At 36.0% G+C, this 27,646-nt stretch overlaps 1 protein-coding gene across 8 annotated transcripts in view; it reads left to right on the forward strand.

Moving 5' to 3' along the window:
- Positions 1-27,646, forward strand: part of ARID1B (AT-rich interaction domain 1B) — a 510,581-nt gene that overhangs the window by 354,522 nt on the left and 128,413 nt on the right. For all 8 annotated transcript variants that reach the window (XM_037820312.1, XM_037820294.1, XM_037820340.1 and 5 more), the window contains one exon: positions 19,045-19,288. In XM_037820312.1, coding sequence (XP_037676240.1) covers positions 19,045-19,288 — 244 coding nt within the window. The remainder of the gene's footprint in view (positions 1-19,044; positions 19,289-27,646) is intronic.

Genomic DNA, 27,646 nt, shown 5'->3' on the forward strand with positions numbered 1-27,646 from the left:
TCTGTCCCTTCTTATTCCTCTTTTTCTTCCTGTCATTGTGTCCTATGTGTATTTGGTTATTACAAATTGGCCAGCTTTTCAATAGGTACAGTTAATTCCATAATCAACGGTTCTCAGGAATTTTAGTTCAGTTTGTGCTATATCCCATGTGATTAAATTACAGATACTTCAGAACTCTAAAAAATAAACTATTTATCATCTTAAATTGCACTGGGGATTCATTGTAGATTGAGAACTGTGCCAGATCACAGATGGCATACTTCATGGCTTATGATTTCACGAAACAGCCTACCTTCACAATTTGGTTCTCTTATATTTCGCTTGTGAATCCTGTGGACAGTCAGTAGATAGAATGAGAAAAAAAAAACTCGTTTTATCTGTTTAAGCAAAATTATTAGCCTTCTTTATAAAATATATTTAACTTACTGCTATTTGGATTCCCTCCAGATTTAGTTACTGATTCCTTTGTTGAATCTGAGACAGGCTTCTTGCCCAGACCAGGTGGGGAGATGAAAAGGATGGGTCTGTGTGGTGGCAGTGTGAGCTGGTGGTCCTCAAGTGTGACTTTTATGGAATCTTGGTTTATGAACCTCCGTGTGACAGCTGTTGTGACTCACCCACAAGAAGATGGAATGAATAGGTTTGCAAGCCCAGGAAATCAGAGAACTAGAGAAAACATTGTGTAAGACACACTAGAGAGTAGAAATTAGAAAATAAAAATCCACTCTAAATTCACCACAGGATCTGTGAAACTGCCCTGCTCTGATGCATACTTCGACATATCTGCTACGTAGTTTGGGGTGTTGTTCTTCCTTTTCTCACTTACAAAGCCATAGCCTTATTTACTTAATGCAAGAGATTTTGAGATTGGGGCATGTACCTGGCTGTTTAGTGTGCAGTAATAACTATTAGAAAATGCTGTAACCAAACTTGTTGCATGTGCGCTCACCCATACGCACAGACATGCCTTGTCCTTTGAACTCTTGGATGACACTATCACTGTTAGTGCAAATGGTATTAATGACCATACCTTAGAAAACAGCATTCTAATGTATTCTATGTCCATAGATGCTGACCTGTTTTTTTATTGTGGTTTTTTTTTTTTCCATTCTTTGGGTTCATTCTTTTTTTTTTTTAAATTCAATTTTATTGAGATATATTCACATATCATATAGTCATCCATGGTGTACAATCAGCTGTTCACAGTACCATCATATAGTTGTGCATTCATCACCCCAATCTATTTTTTGAACATTTTCCTTATACCAGAAAAAGTAAAAATAAGGATAAAAAATAAAAGTAAAAAAGAACACCCAAATCCCCCCACACCCTATTTTTCATTTCATTTTTGTCCCCATTTTTCTACTCATCAATCCATACATTGGAGAAGGAAGTATGATCCACAAGATTTTCACAGTCACACTGTCACCCCTTGTAAGCTACATGGTTATAGAATCATCATCAAGAGTCAAGGCTGCTGGATTGCAGCTTGATACTTCCAGGTATTTAGCTATTCCAATACTTTACAACCTTAAAAGGGTTATCTATGTAGTGCATAAGAATGCCCACCAGAGTGACCTCTCAACTCCATTTGAAATCTCTCAGCCAGTGAAACTTTATTTTGTTTCATTTTGCATCCCCCTTTTGGTCAAGAAGATGTTCTCAATCTCACGATGCTGGGTCCAGATTCACCCCCGGGAGTCATATCCTGCGTTGCCAGGGAGATTTACACCCCTGGGAGTCAGGTCCCACGTAGGAGGGAGGGCAGTGAGGTCACCTGCCGAATTGGCTTAGCTAGAGAGAGAGAGGGCCACATCTGAGCAACAAAGAGGTACTCGGGGAGACTCTTTGGCACAGTTATAAGCAGGTTTAGCCTCTCCTTTGCAGTAATGAGTTCCATAAGAGCAAGCCCCAAAATAGAGGGCTCAGTACACCAAACCGCCAGTCCTCAATGTTTGTGAGAACATCAGGAACAGTCCAGGTGAGGAAGTCCAACATCTCCACATTCTCCTCAGGGGGGCCCTGCATATATATTTTTATTCTCTGCACAAATTACTTTGGGATATGATGCTGACCTCGTTTTGATGTAAATAATTTAGCCTCTCTGGACCTCAGGTTCACAATTTAAACACATAGGATAGGAATAAATATTTACTATGGCTTCGTTTTGGTCCTGAAAATGGTATGCAATTCCGAACAGTTGTAAGTGTTTCTCTTCCAAGGCAGTCAAATTTAGTCTCTCCCCAAGTTTTAATCTTTATCTTCTAATAAGTTTTGATTTGACATACTGTGATTTTCTTCTGTATAACTCTAGGAATTGATGAAGTCTAGGTTAGTTAATATCAGCGTCTAAATAGAGCTCCTTTTATTTTTTTTATATACTGTATGTGTCCTGAGTGTGTCAGATACAGGAACCTTACTTTTCTCCTTATTACGATTGACGTAATATTCAGTGGCAAGTTCCTGAGGGCTATTTGTGGCCTAATATTGTCCACCATGGGCTACCTGGTTAAAAAGCTACTAATCAAGCAAAAGTTAATATGATATTTTTGTAGCATATTGTAAATTTAACACCACCAATTTTTTACACAGGCAACAGTTGATGCAGTTATTTAGAATATTTATTTATTTATTTATTTAGAAATATTCTCTAGCAAAACCCCCTTTTCCCCACCAGTGGGAAAGGCCTGTCACAGTTTCTCATCACCCTTGTATGGTAAAGCTCCCCTTTTTTCATCATTTATTCATGTTCCTTGTACCAGTAATGTTATGTTATTCAAGGGCAATCCTGTTTGAATGCTGAGAACGTAGACCAATTGCCGGTGTCCAAAGCAAACACGGTGACTTTTCTCTGTGAGGAATTCAGTATCAGCTTGACACTAATAATCATGAGTGGTAGGTAATGAGAGGCTGCAAGCCAGTGAAAAGGAATTTTGCAAGCATACTTTTCTTTGTAACACCTCAGCACTTAACAGGGCAACTTCCATGACTGATAAAATAACTACACAAAAGGGTATTACAGCATCCTGGCCTTCAAGAATAACGTTTTTTTGTTTTTTTTTTTTACTTGGAAACTTTAATTGTTCTCCCTTTAAGAGGATTATGTAGAAAAGATATGAGTTTTGAAATTTACAGTTGCATAAAAAAGACTGCACAGATTATAAAACTAAAAATCATCTGTGAAACAAAAAGTTCATTTTCTTTATAGGGAATGGAAGTAGGTCAGTTGGTACCTTATTTATTTTTGCATGCATATGATGCTTAAGATACGGTGTTTCACTACACTTAAGAATAAGACTAGAAGGAAATGGGGCACTAGGTTAGGATTTAGTTAGCTCTCTGAAGAGTGGCACTACTGATGATTTTTATTTTCCATTTTGTTTTCTGGGGTGTTTCTCATATTTGTTTTTAAGAATAATGAGCTGTAATAACTTAACGTTTTTCATTTACTCTTTTTTTATTTTTTAGGAAAATAGATGACACCATGATGTATAATTTTCTTGTACAGCAAAAGTGTATTTTTATACATACTTTTAAATAGAAAGTATATCTTATACATAAAGTATATTGTATATTCTTGCACAAGAAAAGTATGTTTTTGTTTTGAGTTAGTGGTAAATGAAACCAAGTCTATCAGACCTTTTCTATGTTGAGTAAATATATGTATCAGGGTTATTGGAAATTTTAGTATATTCTGCCGTTCTTAGAATTCTAAAACTAACTTGAAAAAGAACAGAGATTTGTGTCCTATTTTCTTAAGTATTACTAAACTAAATCTTAAATGGCATTGGTACATTCTCAAAGATGTATATTTGCTTTATGTGAAAGGGTAGTGTCCATCTTTAAAGATCTAGTAACATATTCCTTTTTTCTTAATTGCTAAAAATCAGCATTCCCTTCCCATCACTAATATATATGTACCTCCTCTTTTGTTAACTAGTTAAAAATCTTCAATAAAATAAAGTTAACACTAAATGTCATTTCATAATTGCAGTAATGATCACACAGCTGTGGTTTCCTCATTTTATAACACGTCAGGATCAGTTTAGGATCTCAGCTTCATTTCCTGCCCAGATATAATTCTCAGACTATTACTGTGGTGGAAAGCATCTTGTTGGTGGCTGCGAAGTGTGGTGCGCCCTAGGAGAGAAACTCACAGAAAGCCTGGCTGGTAGTTAAGGGTGTCCCAGTCTTCGGAAATGCAAAACTAAGCCCTGCCATTTGCTATGCTTCTGTCCTTTGTTTGTTTGCATACCCTTCTTTCTTACTTTTCTAGTATTTTTCTTTGCTAGATTAAGAACCATTTTATTTATGAGGATGTGACTTTCTGAGGAGGAACTCTTACACAGAAATGAACCTGCAAGAAGCCCATAGAAAAGCAAGTGCCTGCAGTGCTAATAATGAGAACTGACAAGGCAATCCTGCTGTGTTTATTTATGACCTTCTGCCTTTGTTAGCTCTTGTGAGAAATTCCTTCCTAACCAGAACAATATTGTTGAAGTTTGGCACTGTACAGAGAAATCCCACGGAGCCCGGAGGCCCTCAAACTGGCAATCATTCAGCTCATCACAGATTAGCATGCTCGGTGTATTTTTACATTTTTTTCTTGATTCCTATTCATAGGTAGTTTTCACCAATCTTTATATACTTGCTTTTAAAATATGTATATATATATTACTTTTATTCTCAGAGCCAACATCCAGTTTTTCTTTGTTACAATGTTTTATCTGCTTGGCAGAGCCAAGGAAAATTCAGAAGTGGGCACCACACAGAAGGGCAGGAAGAGCTGGTATTTTCCATTCAGTCCCCTGTCAGGATTACATCTGAAGTCCTGTCAGGCATCTTTCCACGAGTGAGGGGCTGTTAGGGCACTCTTCAGCTGTCTCATATAGTCACGCGTTCTGCCACTTCTACCTGTGTTTATCCTGAATACTTAAAACTGATCTCATTAGAACAAATTTACTGCGGACTATATTTTCGTAACACTGTGGTTATGATTTTAACTCCGCTTCTGTACTTTAAAACTCTGTTGATCTCTAGCTTGTTTGCATCTTTCCACAATTTCCAAACAAAACAGGAATTTTAAAAGCAGCAATTCACAAAGTGAATTGTCTTAAGAATTGTCATTTTCTTTGGAAGAAAAAGAAAATTAGTAATGTTAAACTCTTCAGAACCAGACAATTGCTCTTCAGAGTGTAGGGGCTGCAGAAACCTGAAGTGTAGAGGTCTTCCTTATTTCCCGATAAGAGGTCTTATTCCTCAAAGATGACAGCAATAGCAGAACGAACTGTTTCTATTAAGTTCTATTAAAGTTTTGATAGGCATGTGACTTCTGTTTCTTCTGAGAATCTCAGGGCTCAGTACGCCAGGTTCCATGATGAACGGTTGCTGCATGTCTCATTTCACCATAAGCACCTGTATCTGTATTTGTTGTTTGTTCGTCTCTTTGGGAGAGTTGGGTTGGTAGGCTGGAGCCTGGTAAATCAAAAGGCAGTACTTTCAAAATTAGTGTTTACATCTTTTTTTTTTTTTTTTTTTTTACATACCTAAAATCTGAGTTTTAAAAAGTTCTTCTAGCCATTTTATTCATATTATGTACAAACAGACTTGCTAATAGAAACAGTGAAGAAACTTGTATTAAAAATCTTAGCTTCATAAAATTTGCAGACTGTGCATGTGAGCATAATTTCTCTTTGTCCAAATTTGCCTTGTCACTTTATTACTGTATTTTGCAGTAAGCTTGAATATATATTCTGAAAATACTAAGATGATCTCATGCTGCTACTTTCACCTGTTTCCCATCTTTTAAATGGACTTTTTTTTTTAAAACTCATTTGTTTGTTTGCCTTAGAATGGGCATAAATTAATACTCTGTTCATTAAGCTGTGTTGTAGCTATGTGCTAACGAGTGTTAAAATCTCCAGGGTCCTCTTTTATTTCTTTTATAAAAATGCTTCAGCATTTTTGTAAAATAACTACTCCTAGTACAAAAAAGAAAGTAAAAATCCACCTAAATCCCATTGCCTCAAAGTAACTACTGTTAACGTTTTATTAAGCAGTCACCACTATCTAAGCAGTAAAATATATACTCTATATTCATACATATATTTTATATGTATGCATATATTTGCATAATATTTTATACATTTTACATAAATTAGATCATGTTTCTTATTTCCTGCTGTTACTTGGTTTTCACTCAACAATATGGACACCTTTCTTTTCAATAAATATTACATCATTTTAAATATGCATTTAAAATAATTACTGTATATTTCTAAGTAGCCCACTACTGATTGACATTCAGGTGGTTTCTAATTTTTTTGCCATTATAGGCATCCAGTTTTCTTGTTATTTCATTTTAAATTTGTTTTCATACTATGTAACATATAAAAATAAAAATGGCTTTTATTTATTAAATGGATTCTCTACTAGCTCATTTAGTTTTCTCAGGCTCTTTGGGACATAGATACATTATAGGTGACTAAACTGAGGCTTAGGGGTCACCTGTCAAACGTCACACCACTAAGCAGTATTGGAGCAAGGACTCGAACCCAGGCTGCCTGGCTTCTCATCCTGGACTGATTATCTTTTCCAACCAATTCCCTCTCTGGTATGCAGTGTTTACTTACAGTTTTACTTTGTGTAATTTCATTGGTAACACTATCACTACATTTTAAAGAAGTACCAAAGGCTATTTGCTTAATAAAATATTGCTGATTATTAACATAATAAAGAAATCTTTACCTAACACATAATTATCTGGTAAATATTTGTTTAAAAATGGAAGGATGCATTCATGTCCCTATTTGCTCATTCCATCTTATAAATGTTATTTTTCCAAAAATTCATTTACAAGTTCTTTGTCCTGTACTCAAAACGTGTTTTATGTAGCAAGCAGTGTTAAAAATAAACTGTTTGTGTCTCAAGTGTCTGTATTATGTATTTAAATACGTAGCTATCATTTATTGAGCATCTACTGTGTGCTTAATCCTTCTCATTCATAATTCTAGTAATTCTCATCATGGTGTGTAATTTTCCCCATTTTATGAAAAGTGGAATTGAAGCTCACTGAGGTTAAATAACTTGCTCAAGGTTCCATGAGGAAATGATGGAGCCAGGACTTGATTTCAGACTGTTATCTTACTCTAGAATTCAGGCTTTTATCCACTATGTTATTACTATAAATTCCCTGTTGAAAACAATGTCTCATGAGCACTTTGTCTGTATACAGCAGCTCGTTTAACTCTCCCAGCCACACTGTGAGATACTTTTATCCCCAGGCTACATTCAGATTAGGAAATGGAGGCGTATGGGGGAGTGAGTGATTGGCCTGAGTCCTCTGGGTTAGTGAGATAGAAGCTAGGTTTTGAATACACCTATCTGGTTCCAGAGCTCAGGTTCTTTTGTATGCACTGTCCCCCAGAATACAAGAAGCAATAATACTGTTAGCATATGATACAAATGTTAAAAAGAAAACTAAAATTTAATGACTGCCTTAAACAAAAGCTGATTTTATTAGAGGAAGAGAATGAGATACATAGTTTTGGGAGGAGCCTGCACATTGCTTTCCAGGAATTTACAGACTGATGTTTGGAATTTAAGTCCAGTTTTACTTCAGAACTTACTTAAAATTTACTAGGATGGGGAAGGATTAGGCAATCTGATAGGCTTGTGGTCAGATTACTTAGTTCTCTCCTCAGTTCAAATGTATTAGATGGCATGCAAAACTGAATCTTACTCTTCAGCCTTTAGGAATCCTATGCCTTAATTTGTTTATGCTGTCTTTGAGACTCCTTATAGTGGAGTAAAGTGGTCATCAGAGAAAAGTCTGTATTCTTCTCCAGGGTGTGGGTACATGCTCTAAGTGACAGAATAATTTGTAAGTCTGAGGTACAATAATACAGTTGGATGGTATTGGCTCTACTGAGAAGTCCGGTGATTGAGTGTGAAATTTATGGGTATTATTATCGCCATCAACATCATCATTAATATTGGAAGTTCCTCTCTGAAGCTCATGAGTGTGATTATGACCACCTCTTTTTGAGAAATAGGTTTTGAAGGAATCTATTACAAAATGACTATATGCTCTTAGGAACAATTGTTATGTAAAATTACAGTTGGGGATTAAGTGCCCAATTGCCCCTAAATAAGAACGGAAAAACACCACATTTTGGGAACCTCTTATCTGAGTAAACCTGTGAATCATAAGTGAAATTAAGAAAAACGCATGTTTTTTAAAAATGAAATTGTACTGAGATAGTCACACACTGTATAATCCATCCACAGTATATAATCAAAGGCTCACAGTATCATGAAATAGTTGTGCGTTCATTGCCACAATCAATTTGAGAACATTTTCATTACTGCAAAATAAAGAAGAAAATAAAAATAAAAAAGAGCACCCAAAACATCCCATACCCCTTACTCCCCCCCCATTATTTATAATATATTTATATATTTTATTACTTATCCACCCATACACTGGATAAAGGGAGTGTCAGTCACAAGGTTTTTACAATCACACGGTCGCATGATAAAAGCTGTAATAGTTATCCAGAAATCATCAAGGATCAAGTCTACTGATTATGTTCAACAGATTCAGGTATTCCCTTATGGTTATTTATCTAATACACTAGAAACTAAAAAGGAATATCTATACAATGCATAAGAATAACCTCCAGAATGACATCTTGACTCAATTTGAAATCTCTTAGCCACTGAAACTGTATTTTCATTTCTTTTCCCCCTTTTGGTCAAGAAGGCTTTCTCAGTCCTACGATACCAGGACCAGGCTCATCTCTGGTAGTCATGCCCCACTTCAGTGACCAACTGACCCTAAACAAAAATAGAAAAACACCTCATTTCGGAAACCTCTTACTAAGTGAACCTGTAAATCATGAGTGAAATTAAGGAAAATGTGTGTTTTTATGTGTGACTAATGGGAGTACTGTGTTGAATTTCATTTTAAAAAATAAAAATAGCTTTCGCAAAACATTTCCGTCTGTAATCTAGTCAAACTAATAATGTAAAAAATTTCTGGACTCTTTATATTTTTCTAAAGAATTTAGAAGGTATGAAAAATAATTCTCTGAAACTAGAAAATTTCAGCTGTTATATGGTAGCTGTTAGACTTGCTTTCTGTTTTTAGTTAGACAATCTTAAACAGTCTTCAACTCTGTAGACTTTAGATAATGAAGAAATCAAATGAATCTTTTTTCTTTTTTTTTAGCTGTTGGCATTATTATGATAAAGGGAGGTATGCATTTAAGGAAAGAAATTGGGATTCAAAATGATGTAGCCTTAGTATTTATTTCATTGTTATTCTGTTTGCAGCTTATTTGAAACAGGAGTGATCTGAATCCTGTGTGTAATTCATAACTTTGCTTTAGAAAATATTATTTTATACTTTGAAAGTGATGTCCTCACAATTATCGTATCATTTGCTTTCTGCATTATATTGACCCATTGATAGGATAAAGAATAAGCATTATAATCTCCATTTCATGATTGAATAAAGTAAACTGTCTTGCCCACAACTGATAAATGATGGTACAAGCTTCAAATGCCTCTTTCTGCCTTAGTATATTACTCCCTTAAATGGCAACATTTTGTTTTTTGTTATTCTTAAATAGTCCAGTACTAGTCTATTTGCTTTAATAGTATTTATTGATGGAAATATTGTTTAAATATTACTGTCATTCAGTGGTTGACAAACTATCACTTCATCATCTTATGAAGGACTCATATTGCACAAAAACCATCATATATAAAAGATAAAATTGTCTTGCCCTTATAAAAATGGAGAAAGAACAATTCTTCTTTACAGAAGAATTACAAACAATAAAAACAGAGAGAATGCAAAAAATAGAAAATCACCATTAGAAAACCAGGATAATAATTGCTGCAGGAAGGGTCCACTGATGAATGCTAAAAATAGTGGGTAAAACTTTATGGAGAAGCAGGATTCTTGTATAGCTTCAAAGCATCTTCCTCAAAATATGTATTAATTGCTGTATGGTTTTAACATAAATTGGTAAATTCTTTGATAAACCTCCTCTGGGATGTGTTCAGTCCCTCTCCTTCGAGTATGGGCTGGATTTGTCTGACTTCCTTCTAATCATTGAGTATGGAAACAGAAAAATAGTGGCTTTATAGTGGAGAAATCTGGCAGATACCACCTTACCCAAATGATCAAGATTAACATCATCTTTAGGTATGCTCTGTTGATATGATGCACCCTCTGATAAGTTGCCAGGGGAAGGACACTTCACTTCTGTGGTATTCTTTCCCCAAACCTATCACCCCAGTCTAATCATGATTTAACACCAGCAAACCCAGAGTGAAGGACAGTCTACAAAATACTTGATGCGTACACTTCAGAAATATCAAGATCATGAAAAACAAGGAAAAACTGAGAAACTGGCGTAGATCGGAGGGCACTAAGGAGCCATAGCAACTAAATGTAGCATGGAATCCTGGATGTGGTCCTGGGACAGAAAAGATACTAGAAGGAAACTGCAAAAATCTGAACAAAGTCTATGGTTTACTTAGTAGTATTGTACCAATGTTAATTTCATAGTTTTAATAAAAATGCATGATTGTTTCAAAGGTTAGCATTAGGGGAAAAGCTGTGTGAAGGGTATACAGGAACTCTCAGTACTATCTTTGGAACTTTTCTGTGGGTCTGAACTCATTTCAAAATACATTTTTAAAATTAAAATGAAGGAGGTAGAACAAACATATATCCATATGGTTGAATTGTGAATGGGGAAAACGTCAAAACAACTAAGTTTTAGTATTGTTCCAAAAATAAAATTTCTCTTTATTCCACATAGACTTAGTACAATTTGTGAGTTGTGTGGTTTTATGTTTTTTGTTTTTTTAAGTTGCTAATTTATTTGCAGTTTCTTTAGATCTAGCTGTTTCAAAATATTTCATTGCTATACTAGTGAAGAAATAAATGTCTCCTGAGGGTTCCTGCCTTTTTGTTTTTAAGTTTTATTTTCAGAATTTCTACAAGCTAAGCATTGTACTTCTAAGTAAACAGTAAAGTTTGTTACCGTGAGAGTTGCCAGAGGGGGTGTGGCTTGCTTTTCCATTCTAAAGATCTATGATATGCTTTCAGCGGTAAAAATGGGAATCAGTAGAGAAACTCTAAATCTTACATATTTACAGATCTTGTTAGTTTGTCAATTTGCTTTCAAAGCACATGGGTCATTAATATTTATAGTTTCATGCCTGGCACTGATACTTGTAAAGCACCAGCCCATAAACCTATATCCCTCCTCCTCTGAGTCATTAGGTGATTTTTCCCCCTTTGTAGCTAAATGCCTTGTGAGTCATCACCAGTATTTTTGGAGTAGAATATATAGTTAAGAATATAAATTGTTAAAGACATATATTACTCATATTTTACTCATGATTAATTTTTCAAGGTTGAAGTATATCTTTCAGTTCATTTTATCCATTGATTCTTACATATAACCAAACTGAGTAGGAAGACTCTGTTAAACTCATGAAATTATTGCAGTGTAGAAAGTGTTAAGGTAATTTCTGAACACTACTATTTAACCTAGACTTTACTTATTTAGTCATGTTTTGTTATTCATTTGTTTAATTTTGTATAATGCGAAAATATATAAAGTTTTAAAAATTTACAAATTTATTCTCAAATGGCAACTGCAGTTTTACTCATGTGTGAAGTATTCTTTATTGATAAACACCTGAGAATAGGAATTTTTTTCTTGACGAGTTAAAAATGTCTTATTTTGATATACCCCTCTGCAATTTTTTTCTCCTGTTTCTTGCAACCTCTCTTGACTCTGTATTCCCTAAAAGTTTAAACCCATCTTCCATGGTGTAAACATAGAAGGTCATTCACAGCCTGTCCTCAGCCTGCCTTATCCTCTGTCACACTCCGCTTATGTCTAGCCACCCCGAGCTCCTCGTGTTCCCAAAGGAGCATGCCTTCCCAGAGTGCTTCTTGCCCTTTGTGCCCTGGATACATGGCCTTTATCTGTTGTATTCTCCGACTTACGTCTCCCTTCCACTCGTAGGTGCCCCCACCTTCCCACCACCCAGGCAGGGGTCTGGATGGACATTCTGGGCTGGATGGCCTAACTCAGACATCAACCCCTGGGCTGCGTGCTCCCTGCCTGAAGACATACCATTCTGCATTCTGCAACTCTTACTTCACCCTTGTCTCAGAGAATTTTCTGCTTTTTATTATAGTTTATCTGTTTAGCTGTTTGTCTCTCTTCTTTGGGTCTCCATGATAGAATGAAAATTTATGTGTAACATTACAGATAGACCTAAATATAAAATGTCATCCACCCACATATATAAACTTGCCTTCCTCCTCCCACTCACCCTCTCCACAGCTCCTACTACAAACTCTCAGATAGGGCATCTTTCCCCAAATTATTCAGTATTCTCACTTTTTATGCAGCCTTAATTTCACCAGTATGCCATCATTTGTATTTATAAGTGTATTCTTTAAAATGCCAGTGCTCTTGGAGTAATAAAGGGTCAGCAAACATTCATGCATGAGTTTTCTTCAGTGTGTTCAGCACTGATGTGGACCTTGACTTGAGGTCAGAACGGGTCATGGTTGAAACAGTGGACTGGAGCTAACAAGATGGTATAGTTTCCTCATCTAAGAAAATGTACATAACATCTCTGGCACTTAAAAGGAGATAAATAAGTGGTAGTAGTGATAGTTGTTGCTGAGATCATCATTATCTTTTGTGAGGCTGGTTGTGGGAGTTAATCAAGAAGGTAATGTTACTTCCGGATGAACGCTAGTCCCAAATTCCAAGCAACCAAAGCAAAATTATAAACAAAAGTTGTCTTACCAAATTTTTTTCAAGTTCAAGACTGCCTATACTTTGTTAAAAGGACTATTTGTTGTTCTTCCTAGTCTACATAACTTCTCAAGACTGTTGTGAATAGTGGAAGAGCAGAGAACTCCACGGGCTGAGTTGAAATATTAAGAATATTTAAGAAACCCCAGAGGCCAGTGCAATGGAAAAAATTCCCTTACATGATACATATTTCATACTTACCTGTTGACCATTTCTCAATTTAAAATGGCAGCACATTTCATATTAGGAGTTTTAATCAAAGGACCTTGGAGGATGGATACCTTTTATTTTAGGTGTTGGTTTTAAAATAGTCAAAGAAAAAAAATACCACTGTAACAATATTTATCTGTAATAATATGCTTAACTCTGGCTTTTGCTTTTGCAAAATAGCAGTTTAGCTGATTATCCTATAAATGTCACCTTAAAATGAGAGTTACCTATAGTGGAATCTTTTCTTGAGAAAGCATGTTAATAAACCAGATAAAAGTCATTTCCCCAAAATGTGGTTCTTCGCTTCCTCTTTTAAAATAAATTTTGACTCATTAATTTTTCTTGTGTTATCCCTGGCTGTGGATATGGCCTTGTCATTCATGTAGCTTGTAACTATGTTAAATTAATGTCCCTTTTTTTTTTTTCCAGTTAACTTCATGCATGTTAAGGCCTTGCATTTTATATATTGTCACATATAATTAGAAACAAATATTTGTTATTTGGACATGTTTACATAGAAAGTTGTGTATATATATCTTGGAAAGAAGATGCTTTTAAGGCCTAAAAATTAGTGCTTGGAAGGATTTTCTTCATGGATTCTGTCTTTCTGGTGCCTTTGCATTTTTTCCTTTTGACAGGAAGTCTAAACTTTCAATTCATTTGCTGTCTAGACAAATGAGAGCAGCAGGGACTTTGGTAAGTGTCTTGAAATACACTCTTACACACAAGTTTGTGCTGAAAAGAAGCCTATAAACATCATGGAAATAAAAGTCACTGTGAGGTTTTTCCTTTTGTGTATATATTTATCAGTCAAAATTGTTGGCTCAGTTATAATTTCAATTTCAAGGTATATTTGTATCATATGTCCAAAAAAATATTTCCAAAATAAGGTTGGAAGGTATGATGTAATTTTACAGTGTGTTTCTAAAGCACTAAAAATCTAATGAGACTGGATTCTTGACCTCCTGGATGTTAACTAGAAACAGAGAATTGAGAAGTCACTACTGAATTTTAAATAGCTAAGTCAGTAGTTTTCAGTAGAGCGCTTATAGTAAATATTTAGAAATATCTGTACGTATTGGATTACTTTGTATAGCGTTTGCAGCTGTATTTTACTGTATAGCTTATAATTTTAGTGACATTTACCAGTGAGTAGTCAACTCCATCCTCTGTATAGCACCACACCTGGTATAAGGAGTCACTACCCTTAAGAAACAGGATCTAGTTGGAGGGAGAAAAACAACAACAAAAAAATGCATGCCTGTATTTTATACTTAATATTGTAAAAAGGAGACTGAGTACTAGTTCTGCTTCTGAAGATGGCTAAGAGCCTTTTTCTTTAGACCGTTGAACTGGCATTTTAACCCCTGGGGAAGTCACAGTGAGAAATTATTAACTGTGTACTCTTAAAATCTTTAAACAAGAGCCCTGAATTGGTCTCATTGATTGAAATATCTCCTCTATTTCTAATTCAGTATTTATCCTGATGCTCTCTTGGGGTGCTTCTGAGCAAGAGATGCCCAAATGCACGCACTGCTTTGCAGTTCTATCTCAGTGGCTGATCTAATACCATCAACTAATTGCATTGAGAAGAACAGCTTTGAGTATTTTGAAGTTCATTGGCTTTTTTAGAAAACAATTTATTTAATTAGGTAAGGGAGTAAAATTTTCTGATTTATTCCCAGTTCTTTTAAGGGAGTAAAACACCACTAGTATAGACTGAATTTATCCTTTAGTAAGCTAACTTACAATAAACTGAGTACCATCAAAGCCAAGAATGTGTTTTGATGCAGTAAGTCATAATATATTAATGTAAAAATACTTAGGAAGTATCATATACAATAGATAGATATGAAAATATATTTAATTTTGTATGAGATTTTATTTATATGTAGATCTTTAAAAATTCTTCTGGTCATCTTTTCCTTATTGCCTTCAGTAACATATTGTGCTATGTATTAATTCATAAGTGTTTCTCTTGCCAATTTCTGGTAAGATATTATTACTCCCTGGTGGCTTTTCATTCTAGCACAGTGAAAAATCCCTCGTACTTGTCACTTCGGTTAGAATGAAAATTTTACGTGGGCAGAGGGTAAAAGAAAGATGGTTACAGAGGGAAATTCTTTGCAGGGAACTTTCATTTAAATGAAATTTTAAAGCAAAACAAGCTTTGTTTTGTTTTACTAAGGCAGTGATTTAAAAAGAATTAACTGTTGACAGTAGGAGTTACGTTATTTTTGATATTCAGTGTTTTGAGTGATGTCAGATATTGAAAACCCAATTTGATAGCAAGATTTTACCAAATCAAATTGTGATGGCAAAATAATGAATTTACTATTCATGAGCCCATGAAGTCATTGCTCTACCAATCACTCCATCAAAAGAGAGGAAGGATTTAAGGAATGCCTTGGGGTGTGGGGACTCTAACCCCTTAAAAAAAGTCCTCCCTGCAATTACCTTACCTGCCAGCTTTCCAGCAAGATAAATGAAAGCACTGTAGCTTGAAGGTGCCTTAGTTAGAATGAGATGCATTAAGGTCTCTCTATTCTTTACAGGCAACATAGATCTGATCGTACTTGTAAAAGAAGAATCGAGTCGGTGCCCTGCTGACTAAATTGTCCTCTAGAGGAGTATTAGTTACAGAGCTTCTTTGTTAACTAGGCTGAATGCTTAAACCACTGTTGAACTTCTTTTATTAATGTGCTTTAAGATAGTTATACATGTAGATATCCTAAGTATCTGCAGGGCAGGGATGTTTCTGTATAATTTACATATAAAAGTTACATGTGTGGATAACAGTAAATATAGAAATTATATCTATAATACTGTCTGTCATGCACTAGTCTAGTCAGCACTGAAATTCTGATGACATGTGAACACTAAGAAAGCCACCATTTTTATATTTTTCTCTTGATATTTCCTTGGCCAGCTTGTTGAATAACAGAAATGTTTTTGATGCCTTTGCAGCTTGAATGATGCTCTCCTAACGCTCATCCATGTCTCTTTTGTTTTTTAAAAGGGAGGAAAGGGAAGGAATTTGTAGGTCCCTGCAGAGAATGCAAAAACTTAAGAGTAACAATTTGTTCCTTATGATGAAAGATTTGCATAAGATTATGTAATTACAATTAATGACTTTAAAAATTGATTCTACGTTGAGTCCTTTTAATATTTAATTCCATGTGTAGTATAATAGAAGATAATGGTTTTATATTTAATTATATACCTTTTTTTTTTCTCCGAAGCAGCATGATAGACATATTTTCTCCCAACTAATTCTCGTCTGACTGCCATTTTGTTTGTTAGTAATCCACATTTGGTAGGTATTACCAAGTACAAGTAACGCAGAGTCCCCTGCCCATCCTTATAGGTGGGTCTCTGGGTTGTAATGATGCTTTAAAAAGAGTAAATTTATATCTGGTGTTAAATACGTCTTTTTCCAGGGGATATAGTAGAGAAGCAAGTTCCAATTCTTATTAAAGCTTGAACAGATCTTGATGTACTGGAGAGGTCATTGTGCAGTTCTGCTGAGGCCTGTCTCATTCTTGTTTTTTCCCCAAGCAAGAGGCAAGGGCAATGGAGACCACACTATACCTTGGTTATGTAAATCAGAGTCGGTAAACATTTTTTAGAAGGACCAAATGGTACGTAGTTTAAGACCCAAGGCAGCTATACACAATACTTAAAGGAATGGGTTTGGCTGCATTCCACAAAACTTTATGGACAACAAATTTGAATTTCATTTATGCTTCATGTGTCACAAAATATTATTATTTTCTTTTTTGTTGTTGATTCATTTAAAAATACGTGGCTTATGGACTGATCAAAAGCAGTTGGGTGAATATGGGCTCATGCATCATGGTTTGTAATTCCTAGCTTTAAAGAGCCATTGAAGGCATATTTATGGATTGGCTGTGCCAGATTAAGAAGGAAACCCCTTGGAGGCATATACTTAAAGAATTATCTTGAACCTGTCAGCATTCTTTCCACCCCATCCCTACCCTTCCCCTGAGGCTGTGAGAAGTCAGCATTCAGCCTGGAGTAGGGGTAGGAATGGACTGAAATCTTATCGTCTCTTTCAGTATGTCAGTGTGTGCATGTTATGTGTACACTTTCACTAACTGAAGTTTTGTTTTGAGGAACTCAGATATTTGCCTTGATTGCTGAAGTGCAGCTACTTCCTACATTGTATGTAGTATGTTACTTGCTTCATAACCTTCTGTTTCTACGTGGCTTCACCAATGTTGTATTCAATTCAGAAAGTCTGAATAAAATGATTATTGAATCAAATAATCAGGTATGTTTTACCAGATACGTATATGTGCAAGGTCATGCATCCCTTGCGTCCTGAGTAGAAATGTTTATGTATTTCATCTCTAAATTCTGAAAATCTGATTGTTTGCCCAAATTTATTTTGGAGAATTGATGATACTATTTCTGGGGATGATATTTTCAATCTACCCTGTTTATGTTACAATCATTATTCATAACCACAAATTATTTGGTTGTTGAAGATTACTACTTTACTAAGAGAAACGTTATTCTTCTCACCACAAGGCATTCTTGTTTTTCTGTAAATGAGGTTTTTCATCAGCCAAACTTTGGAATGTATTTTTTAATCATTGACAATTTTGCTGTAAAAAAAAAAAAGAGTTAATTATGTGGTATAGGAAATGCTCGACAGACACACTGTCCAGGGGTCGCTGGTCCTAATCCTGAGCTTAGGTTGTGATGTTTTGAGGTACCCCGCCAGCTCTGCTTTACCTTGTCCCTTTTGCACTTTCTGGTCTTGATGCATTCTCTGCGTCTTAAAAGTCTTCCTTCTAACAGTTTTAAAGCCCTAGTTTCAAAAGTCTTAGTAGAAAGCAGTGAGGTAAGATTAAACATTAATAACATTGAATGAGCAGAGGCTGTCAATTAGGATTGACTCTGCCTTCTGGACAGTAGCATAACCAGGTGTCTTTTGTCTGCAGCAGGTAGTCCCCAGTTACCAACGTGGAAATCTTCATACTGCATCTCACCCTTGAACTCATTCAGCATCCCGCGTTCTGCTTGGATTGGGTTTGCAGACCTGGTGATCTGGGAGTCCTGTCAGCACGCAGGCCCCTCCTTTACCAAGTGCCTGCAGAGGGTAGACCCCAGCCTGGGCCCGGGAGCACTCAAGGAAGGAGGCGGAAATAATCTCAGTACTGCTCACCTGCTGGGGGTGCTGGGGAGCCAGTTCCCTCCTTCTCCTCTCACTGGTGTAACCAGTGCTTCTACTCTCTGAGCTTCAGTTTCTGTATCCAACAACTGGAGATTTTAATAACTGCCTCAGGGTGTTACGATAAATTAGATAGCATTAAAATCTTTGTTTAGGTAAAGTTGCTATTTAAAAAATGTTTAGTATAGCATTAGGACTCGTTCTGCCAACTAACTGCAAGGGGATTTATCTTCACAATATCAGATAAAAATGCACATATCCCTATTTTTTTAAAATGGCAGATTTGCAGTTACCTAAAGAATTTTCACCACAAGAAAAATCTTGATTGCTATTACATTAGAATGACCTGGTTTGAAATTCAAACAATCCTCTGATGTCAACTTCTAAATAAAAGGATATAAAGCCTCTAGTTTACTGGTTTATTGAAGTAATCATTTAAGAATCAGGCATTCCATTCATATCACAAGTCTTCACCTCAAGTCCTGTCTGATTTGTGTGGCACTCTGAGCAAGTTTACTGTCCAAGGGTGGTTATGAAAGAAAGGTGTAACTATCATTTGTTTGGAGGTAGACAAGTTCTTATGGATTCAGCCTAGAAGGAACCTGATGAAAGTCTTCAAACGAGAAGTAACCATGCTCTAAATTTTAAGGGATTCTCCAGAGAAACTTCACCTCTCTAAAGGGTGTGTTATTTTTAAATAGTATTTTGATCAGATACTGATCAAATTATGTTTTGGGCTATAAATACTTGTTTTTTTCTCTTTTTCAGGATTTGTCTGGCTCCATTGATGACCTCCCGACAGGGACTGAAGCAACCTTGAGTTCAGCGGTCAGCGCATCAGGGTCCACGAGCAGCCAAGGGGATCAGAGCAACCCGGCTCAGTCACCTTTCTCTCCACATGCATCCCCCCACCTCTCCAGTATCCCGGGCGGGCCGTCACCGTCTCCCGTTGGCTCTCCTGTTGGAAGCAACCAGTCAAGATCTGGCCCAATTTCTCCTGCAAGTATTCCAGGTATTCAATTTCTTATTATTTTACTTTGTAGTAAAGACAGACCTAGTGTTAATCGGCAGGAACATACATTCCATTACTTTATTTTACTATTAAAATACCTAGTGAAGGGACCATGTATTAGAAGTATAACTCTGTGAATTGTCACCAAAGTATGTGAGAGTTCTAGCTTCTAAAGATACTCAACTAATGAATAGAACCACCCAATTAGTGAAATCACCAGTGACTTTGATGTTTTCAGTTTGTGTAGGTAACTTCATCTGCATCAGAACCACAAATTTATTTATTGTGCTAGCATATTTTGTAGTGATTCTGCTAAACAAGATCCTCTGTTGACAAGTGCCAGCCACTAAATTAGCTTGAAGTGACTATTGACTAGTGCTAACTTTATTTTTTATTGTCTATCTTAATAAATATCTTAGCAGTTATTTTCTAAAATAACCATAATTTGCCAGCACACATTCAAGGCCTTATTACCAAAATAAACTCTTACCTTCTTTTTTGATGCAAGCTGTTCATGTTCCGTTTAACAGGTGTGTTCAGTTATTTCAGCAGTCATATGTCTTCTGTATGTTACACTTCCTTTGTTTATTTGTTATTTCACTTGCCTTATCTTCATCCTTTAACACCTTTCTTATATTAAACTTTGGATTTGGAGGGGAATTTTTTTTTTTTAACATTCATAGTGTAAATGTTATTAATTTTATTTGGTTTTGAGCTTTATAGAAATGTACCATATTATGATGACTATATAATTCGTCATCCAAGCTGAGACATGTTTGAGCATGAAAAGGGGTGCTATTAATAATTACTATAGGGGACAGTCATAAACCAGGAAGGTCCTGGGCAAATCAGGAATGTGGTCCCTTAGTCATATTATCTGTGATATGGAAAAACTTGCTTTTTTTTTTTTTTTTTTACCAAATGCTATGTTTCTGAAATTCACCTATATTTTTGCATAAACTGCAGTTTTAATGCATTTTGATTAAGGCATTTTAAGTTGCCTTTCTTTAAAAATTATTTGTTCTTATAGTGATTGTAATAAAATCTGGATTTATCTGCTTTTAGAAATTATTTAAGCTGTGAATACACCATATTCCAGAGTGCCTTACCCAATTTTTGGTATTGAACTGGTTTTTGAGGTAGCACCTACCTAAACATTAGTAAATTATATAAAATGTTATATTTCTCAAAGAAAAACTCACCCGTTCATTCTGAATTTGGCAAAAAAGATTTTTCTAAATAACCTAAATAAAAACTTTATTGAGTTTCAAAAATATTATAGTTTTTAACCTTAAATTCCTAACCAACCTGATGATTTTATACATGTTGTATCATTCCAAATGTTTTTTTTTTTTAACTTTTGTTTTCATTGTTTGGTTTTTACATGGTATAGAGCACATAACGCATTAAATGAGCTCACTTTGGATAGGTGATCCTGAATGATCAGGCATTAAAAGAGATGACCAGGGCTTTAATATTATTTTGCTCCACTAACTCATTGGACAAGTTCACTTTTCTTGGAAATATTGTTTAAAGCATATAGTTTATTATCTTGAATTTGTATCAGTAGTGATAATTGGCCTACATTTTCATTTCACCATACTATTCGAAGTCATCTCCTCTGAAACCTACATCTATGTGGTGCTTAATAAAACTTTAAAAATGAAATCTAGTATAGAGAAGTTAGGCAGAAAAAGTTCCACTTTTTTTTTTTTTGGTATCATGATATTAAAGTAACTTCTTAACTATTTTTGCTGAGGATGAAGCTGTGTAACGCAGAATTAAGTAAAACATGAAAGATTGTTTCTTAATGTTAGTGTTCAGTCCTCTGAGAAAATCTGGTTAGTAGTTTTGACACTTTGTTACCTTCCTCCCAAGTGGAATTTCAAAGTCTATTTGACTTGGATGGACTTTCATAATCATCTGATCCCACCTCCTCTTTTATAACCATTTACTAGCTGTGTAACCTTGGGCAAGGCTTTGAACCTCTCTTGGCTTCAATTTCTGCAACCAAAGTCAAGATAACAACCATACCTCATGGGCTTATTATAAAGATTCAGTGTGTTAATCTTGTAGCACATAGTTAACATTCAGTGCATGTTCATTATTGTTGTTATGATTACAGTTATTATTTTTATTCAACTGAGACCTAGAGATTTGTCCATGATAATTACTGGACATAGCAGTAGAATTGGTTTTCACAGCAAGTCTTCTGATTCTTAGTCAAAGATGTTCTTAAACAATTCAGAATACTTGTGTATAAAGTTTCTGGTGATGTTTTGCTGTGTTTATTACTAAGGTTATTCAGTAGGACCACTAGAACTAACCATAAAATATAATGTATGTTCACAAGGTTGAATCTATTTTTCTTTTGACTTGGAGGGAGTAAAAAGATAGGCCCACGGTTGCTCTTCTTGGGGGTTAGGCCTGAGAAGGTTAAGAAGACCAGAAGACAAGGAGAAGACAAGAATGTATCCCAAAGATTAACAGAAATTTTGCTGTCATCTCCATAAATAAAAAATTTAGCTGGGCAGTTAACCATGCTTCACTCATATCATAGGCAAATTGATTTCTGTGTGATTGGCAGGGAGTCTGTCGTTAAGATTTAACAGTAGATGAAGTTCCAGATGCTGGGTTGTTTCTCACCATTTTTGCACATATTCAAATGGTATCACCTCAATGTAGTTCATTCTCTCTTTGCTCAGTTTCATACCTTTTCCTTTTCTCAAGTGGCCTTAGCCAGGTTGCTTATTGCACAGGAGCGTGAGCAGGAAATGGGAGTTGAAATCCAGCCTGCTCTCCTGGGGGAAGCGTGCCCTTTTCTAATCCATGCAGAGGAGCCAGAGAGCTATCAGCAACCTTGTCCCAGACTTTTAAGTAGCATTTCCTGGCTTGAATCCAAGTATTACCTGTTTCTCCACTCTGTTCCCACAGAGGCTCAAACATAAGGTTTTAATATATGTTCATCAAAATTTTTATGTGCATTTTTAGGGAATTTATTTAAAAATCTTGAGAGATATTTGTTGGAAAAAAAAGTCATTCTCTTCTACTTTCCTCCACCTAGTCTCTGTGTGTGTATGTGTCTGTGTGTGTGTGTGTTTAATATTTTATTAGCATTTCTCTAATATCCATAACCTTATTCTCTGGGACAGATATCCATAACCTTATTCTCTGGGACATATTAAATATGTTTCATTTATCCAACTTACATTGTGTTATGTATTTGTGAGAACTTGGTCATGGATAACAAAATCACACTTTGGAGATCATCATAAAGTTGATATTTGCATTTTTTATTATTTACTTTTAACTAAATGCACAGGCCCCCTCTTTCTTTAGAGAATAGTCAGGCCCATTTTGTAATTTCACCTCCTCCTTTTTCTGTTTCTAGTCCTTATGTTCAAATTTTCTTGGTCTGTTTGTTAGATCCTACAATAATTGACACTCAGCCTTTATTTGGTTCTGAAATACAGATGGCACATAGAGATTTCATGGTTTCCCAGGATATGATATTCACATTCAGAAATATCTCTTTGGAATTTCCTTTTAATATTTCTATCTCTAGCCTTTTGCCTTCTTTTCTCTCCCTTCCTTCCTTTCATTCAAGGTACTCGCTTGTTTTTCTGACCTTACTTCTCTGTTGCCTCCTGCTCTGTCTTACTCCTGCCTATCCCTGTGTCACAGATTGACTGTTTCATTCGTGGTCTCTCCAGCAAGTCGTTGTAAAATGAACAGCTGTCATGTAGCTGATAGTCGGGATGAGGTAAAGCCAAAATATTGTGGGGTATTCTCCCTGGTATTACTATCCCTGGATTTATTGGGGGGAAAAAAGCAATCATTTTCTCCGTCTCTGCTCTAGTAAATGAAATTGATAGCTAATGGAAGTATCACACAGGTAGATAAACAAAGCAGAGTAAAGCATCTGGTGTGGCTGATTCTGTTTCTTGCCTGTTAAACTGTCTGGCCACCTACTGCAAATTTGCCCTGCTATCGCACTGCCTCCCCAGCATCGGGTGTGCCATGCACAACCACCAAGAGGCACTGACACGATGCTGGGCCTGGCAGAGCCCTGACCCAGCAGCAGGGCTTTCCCCTCCTGCCTTCTTTTTGAAAAGCATGATGGAGATTTTCTATGGTAAGTAGCCACATGGATTGTCTCCCTTTGTTTGCCCATTACTGGGCTCGACATTGCAGCCATCTATAGTTAGAAGGTGAAGAATTCAACCCTGTTTTTTTAATCTAAACGAGCATCTGAGAGCAGAGATGTATACTTTCTCCAGGGCTATTATAAATTTTCTTGTTTTTTTCTTTTTTACTTATTCTCTTTTCATTTCTCTTTCCTCTTCATATTTATGTATTTTTATTTGGAAATAGATATGAAAGATCTCCATCTTACTAATTGGTAGTTAAAGTAAACAACTATCAGGTGTGCCTGTATATACACATTTGAATTATGCGAATCTCATGTCCCGTGAAATTTCTGTTAGACATTTAGTTCCCCTTCTAATAAATGATTCCATCACATTCAGTTTGCGCTTCTTGAGTTACATCCTAGAGTTATTTAGTTTGGTTTCAGGAACATAAACTACTCACTCAATCTTGAATGTATTGTATAGTCTTACACTGCCTAATGCAATCTTTCGTAACAGTGAAGGCTGACACAGCAAAACATCAGAATGCATTGCTCCCCAGAAGATTTAGTGAGTGTTAATTTCACTGGTCTTGCCTCCAGAGCCAACCATTCCAGTTTACTAACAAAGCAAAAATGTAAATAAGCTGAACTTTTTAAAAAATTTTTGTTTTATTGGCCAAAGGCTTTTGTCAGCCCTTTCCTCCATGTGCTGTAAGTGGCAACGGTGTTTGAATATTTAGAATGGTGAATATTCAGTGAGGTGTGGGGATGGGCGAGCACGTAGCTGGTTATAGCCAGATAAACATTTTGTTTATAAAACCTTTGAAGTTTTCAGGCTGCTGCTGATAGTTTGTTGGTTTTATTAAAGAAGATCTAAGGGAAACTGGAGGTTCTTGAATGGTTATTTTATCCATACTTTTTTTTAGCCTTTGTACCATTTCTTGTTGGAGATGGAGTTAAGTCACTTATCTGACAGCAGATGGGCCATTCATTATAATAGGTTAGGACAAAAAATGCAAACTTAAGTATTCACATTAGCGCCACAATTATAGGCATTTTAGTAGCCTTTCTTTTTCTTGTGCAGTTCCAGGTATTTATTATTGAAAGACTGATAAATGGCAACAGCTTCCTGACCATCACAGAAACAAAACGTAGTTTCATGAAATATGAAAGTAAAAACCTCTCTTTTGGTGAGGTTTATATGCTTTGCTGCTTGAGGTGTCTCCTTTCCCACCTCACCCACCACCCCCGACTGACTGGTGGCCCTATGAAGTAAGAAGAGTAAGAGTTGTGGGTGCGGGTCAGGGTCGTTTAAGAACTGAGCGGTTGTAATGGAGGAGAGAAGGCAGTTTGAAGGTGGACTCAAAAACAGCTAGGTTAAGGTAAAGCGTGCTCTTTTTCATTAGCCTTTCAAGAGTTGCTGGTCTTTTTCTGTTCTTGCTTTCCTCTTCTGGAGGCTTTCCTTTCCTTCACTCCCCAGCCGGCTGATTCCCCATGTAAGCTCCTCTGCCCATGCACCGCTCAGGAAGGACACTGCTTCCGAGAGCACCAGCCTCCCCACAGCACAGCATGTGGTGCTTGGTGCTCCAGGACTTAGGCAAATGCATACCTGGGCAGTGACTTAAGTTGCAGTCTTTGGAAAGGATCACAGGTTTTCAGAGCCTGTAGAAATGGCTTTGCCAGAACCAGGCCTTTGCCATCATAAAGTGCCAGTTAGTTACTTTGTGGTAAACCTGATTCCCTGAAGTGAAGCTTTACCATGTCCGTTCCTTGATGGTGAGAGACGCATCCAGCAAACCAGCTAAACTATGATGAGTTTGTACCCCTATGGAAAATCTCACAGAAAATCCCAAACACTAAAACCATGGATTCCAAAAAAGGGTTGCACATTTTAGGTGGAATGTGGGAAGTAGCTCTTTGGGCAGCATCACTGTGGCATATTTGAGGTCTTCCATTTAAGTACTCACTCAGTTTCACCCTGTTGAGCAAGTGAGAGCTAAGCCAGAAGATATTCTGATCAAAAAACTAATTTTCTTGCTTAAATTGACATTCAGACAAGCAGATACTGGGAGGATACTATAATGGGAAAGAGAAAAATGAATCACGCTAAGCGTTAGTCATAGGCCAGAGTGAACAGGAAGGATTTCAGAGAAGGGAAATGATGGTTCCTGCTCTAATTTGTCAAGATTAGTACGTAAAATGAACAGTGGAGGATGCAAGCCAGTGTTGCTCTTTTTTTAAAAAATCCATTCTCCCTGGATTTTTAAATCAGTTAGGGCTCGAGCCTGATCCATGTGAAAAGAATGAATTTTCCACTTTTAATTAACCCTTGCTTAAATAAAGCTCAGGATCAAATTATGAGTTTATTTCTATATGTAAATGGTTCTAAGTCCATTTACTTTGATAAAACATTAGTAGAATCTCTAAAATGTAGTAACAATTTTTGAAAGTCTGTGCTGTTACCTTACCTGGGAATTTCAGTTTAAAATATCTATCAAGTGTTCCTTTTTGGCTTCCCTAGAGGTAGATATGCTGCAACAGCTTGTTGCAAGGAAGATGCATGCTGCTTGTTGGCAAGCTGAGCAGGGGGGAAAATTTTTAAACACAAAATGCCATTGATATATCCATGTTTTTAATCTGTGGCAGCACAGAAAAACATCAATTCAGCAGTTCTAGAAACTGAAGAGAACTTAAGCCAGTATTTTTTTCCCTTACAGAGTAAAATATTTATATGTTACACCAAACAGTAATTTCAAATCCTTTCCAAATGATGCTTAGCAACAGTTAAGAACGCAACAATATATTTTGTCTTTCAGAGAGATGAGATTGCAGTTCTATACAGCTTAGTTATTAGTAATACGATACACTGCTGGGACTTTAAGATACCAATTTTAAAATTTAAATTTTAAAATCCTGGTTACAGAAGTTCAGCACTTTGGTTATAGGTGTTCTCAGTGTTGCTTCTAGAGGGCACTCTCCCCACTGTTGACCCAGTGTTATGAGCTCTTACGCTTTACAGCTTACTCCTAACCCAAATAAGATACTCTGATTAGTGGGGAATGAGCCTTTCTTTGTTTCAAATGCACAAATGTCCATTTTTCACTTCTTCTGTTCTAACCAATTTCAAATTTAGCCTTTTCCTCTGCTCTTTCTCCCACATTCAGAATTAAGAGAACATTAAGATTTTCTCAAAATATTCATTACAATTGGTTTTTCTCCCTTTTTAATTAAAACCAAGTAATGCAATTCAATTTAAATTCTCCTCTCATTTTCCTTTTCCTTCCCCTTTCTCTGGTCTTCTGCATTTGAAAATATAGGAAAGCATTGTGCTACCAAGGCAGTATTTAGTGCCTTTTTCTTTCTCTGTAGTGTTCACAGTGACTAAATGTGTTTATGTGGTTGACCCAGCAGTCCTCTCCCACTTCTCAGTTATTTTTTATATTGTTCACTGAAGAAGCACTTCACATGCCTTGTTCACTGTTTGTTTTGATTCCTTGGGCTGAGTTGACTGTCACTGCTCCAAAATGTGCTTAAGCTGGCTATTGTTGCTTCTTGAATCAGCAGTGTGCTTCCATTGTAGAAATGCTGTTGGCCTTGACCTGCTTTATTTTATGTCTTTATTGGGAATGAGGAATAAGAATGGAAGAGTTACAAAAGCTTTGATGAACTAATTTTAGCCTAGAAGAAAAAGTTTCAAAAATCACTTGACTACATTTTGGTGTTAAAATAAATAGTGCTTATAGACAAGATGTCCTAAAATTGATTTCATAAACTGCTGATCTTTATTACCGTGTTTTCTGAAGGGAATAATTAGCAGTTGTGGAAGGAACAAAACCATTTTACAGACGGTATTATGTTTATTTCCTTATGTTCTGATAACCCTAGAGCCAGGATTTTGATGATGTATTGATTATAGCCGTTAAGTCTCTTACTAATCAGTTTCATCACTTATTCTTAATTCACACACTTGCACCTTTGATTTCTCTTCCATAACAGGGCAATATGGATTGTCATTGACTAATGAAGAACAGAATTGGTTTCGGCATGAGACAAACGGAATGCCGACACCAATCCTAAAAGGCATTAGTCTTTAATAATCCACATCTGCATGCTTATAAATGATATAACCAGAGATTGTTAAAGTTGATATTCTCCCTTTCAAATAGAAAGTGACATAGGAGTTTGTAGTTGCAAACTACATTAAATGCATGTAGCTGAATGCCACG

The sequence above is a fragment of the Choloepus didactylus genome, chromosome 2 (genome assembly GCF_015220235.1).
Source record: "Choloepus didactylus isolate mChoDid1 chromosome 2, mChoDid1.pri, whole genome shotgun sequence".
Taxonomy (NCBI): Eukaryota; Metazoa; Chordata; class Mammalia; order Pilosa; family Megalonychidae; genus Choloepus; species Choloepus didactylus.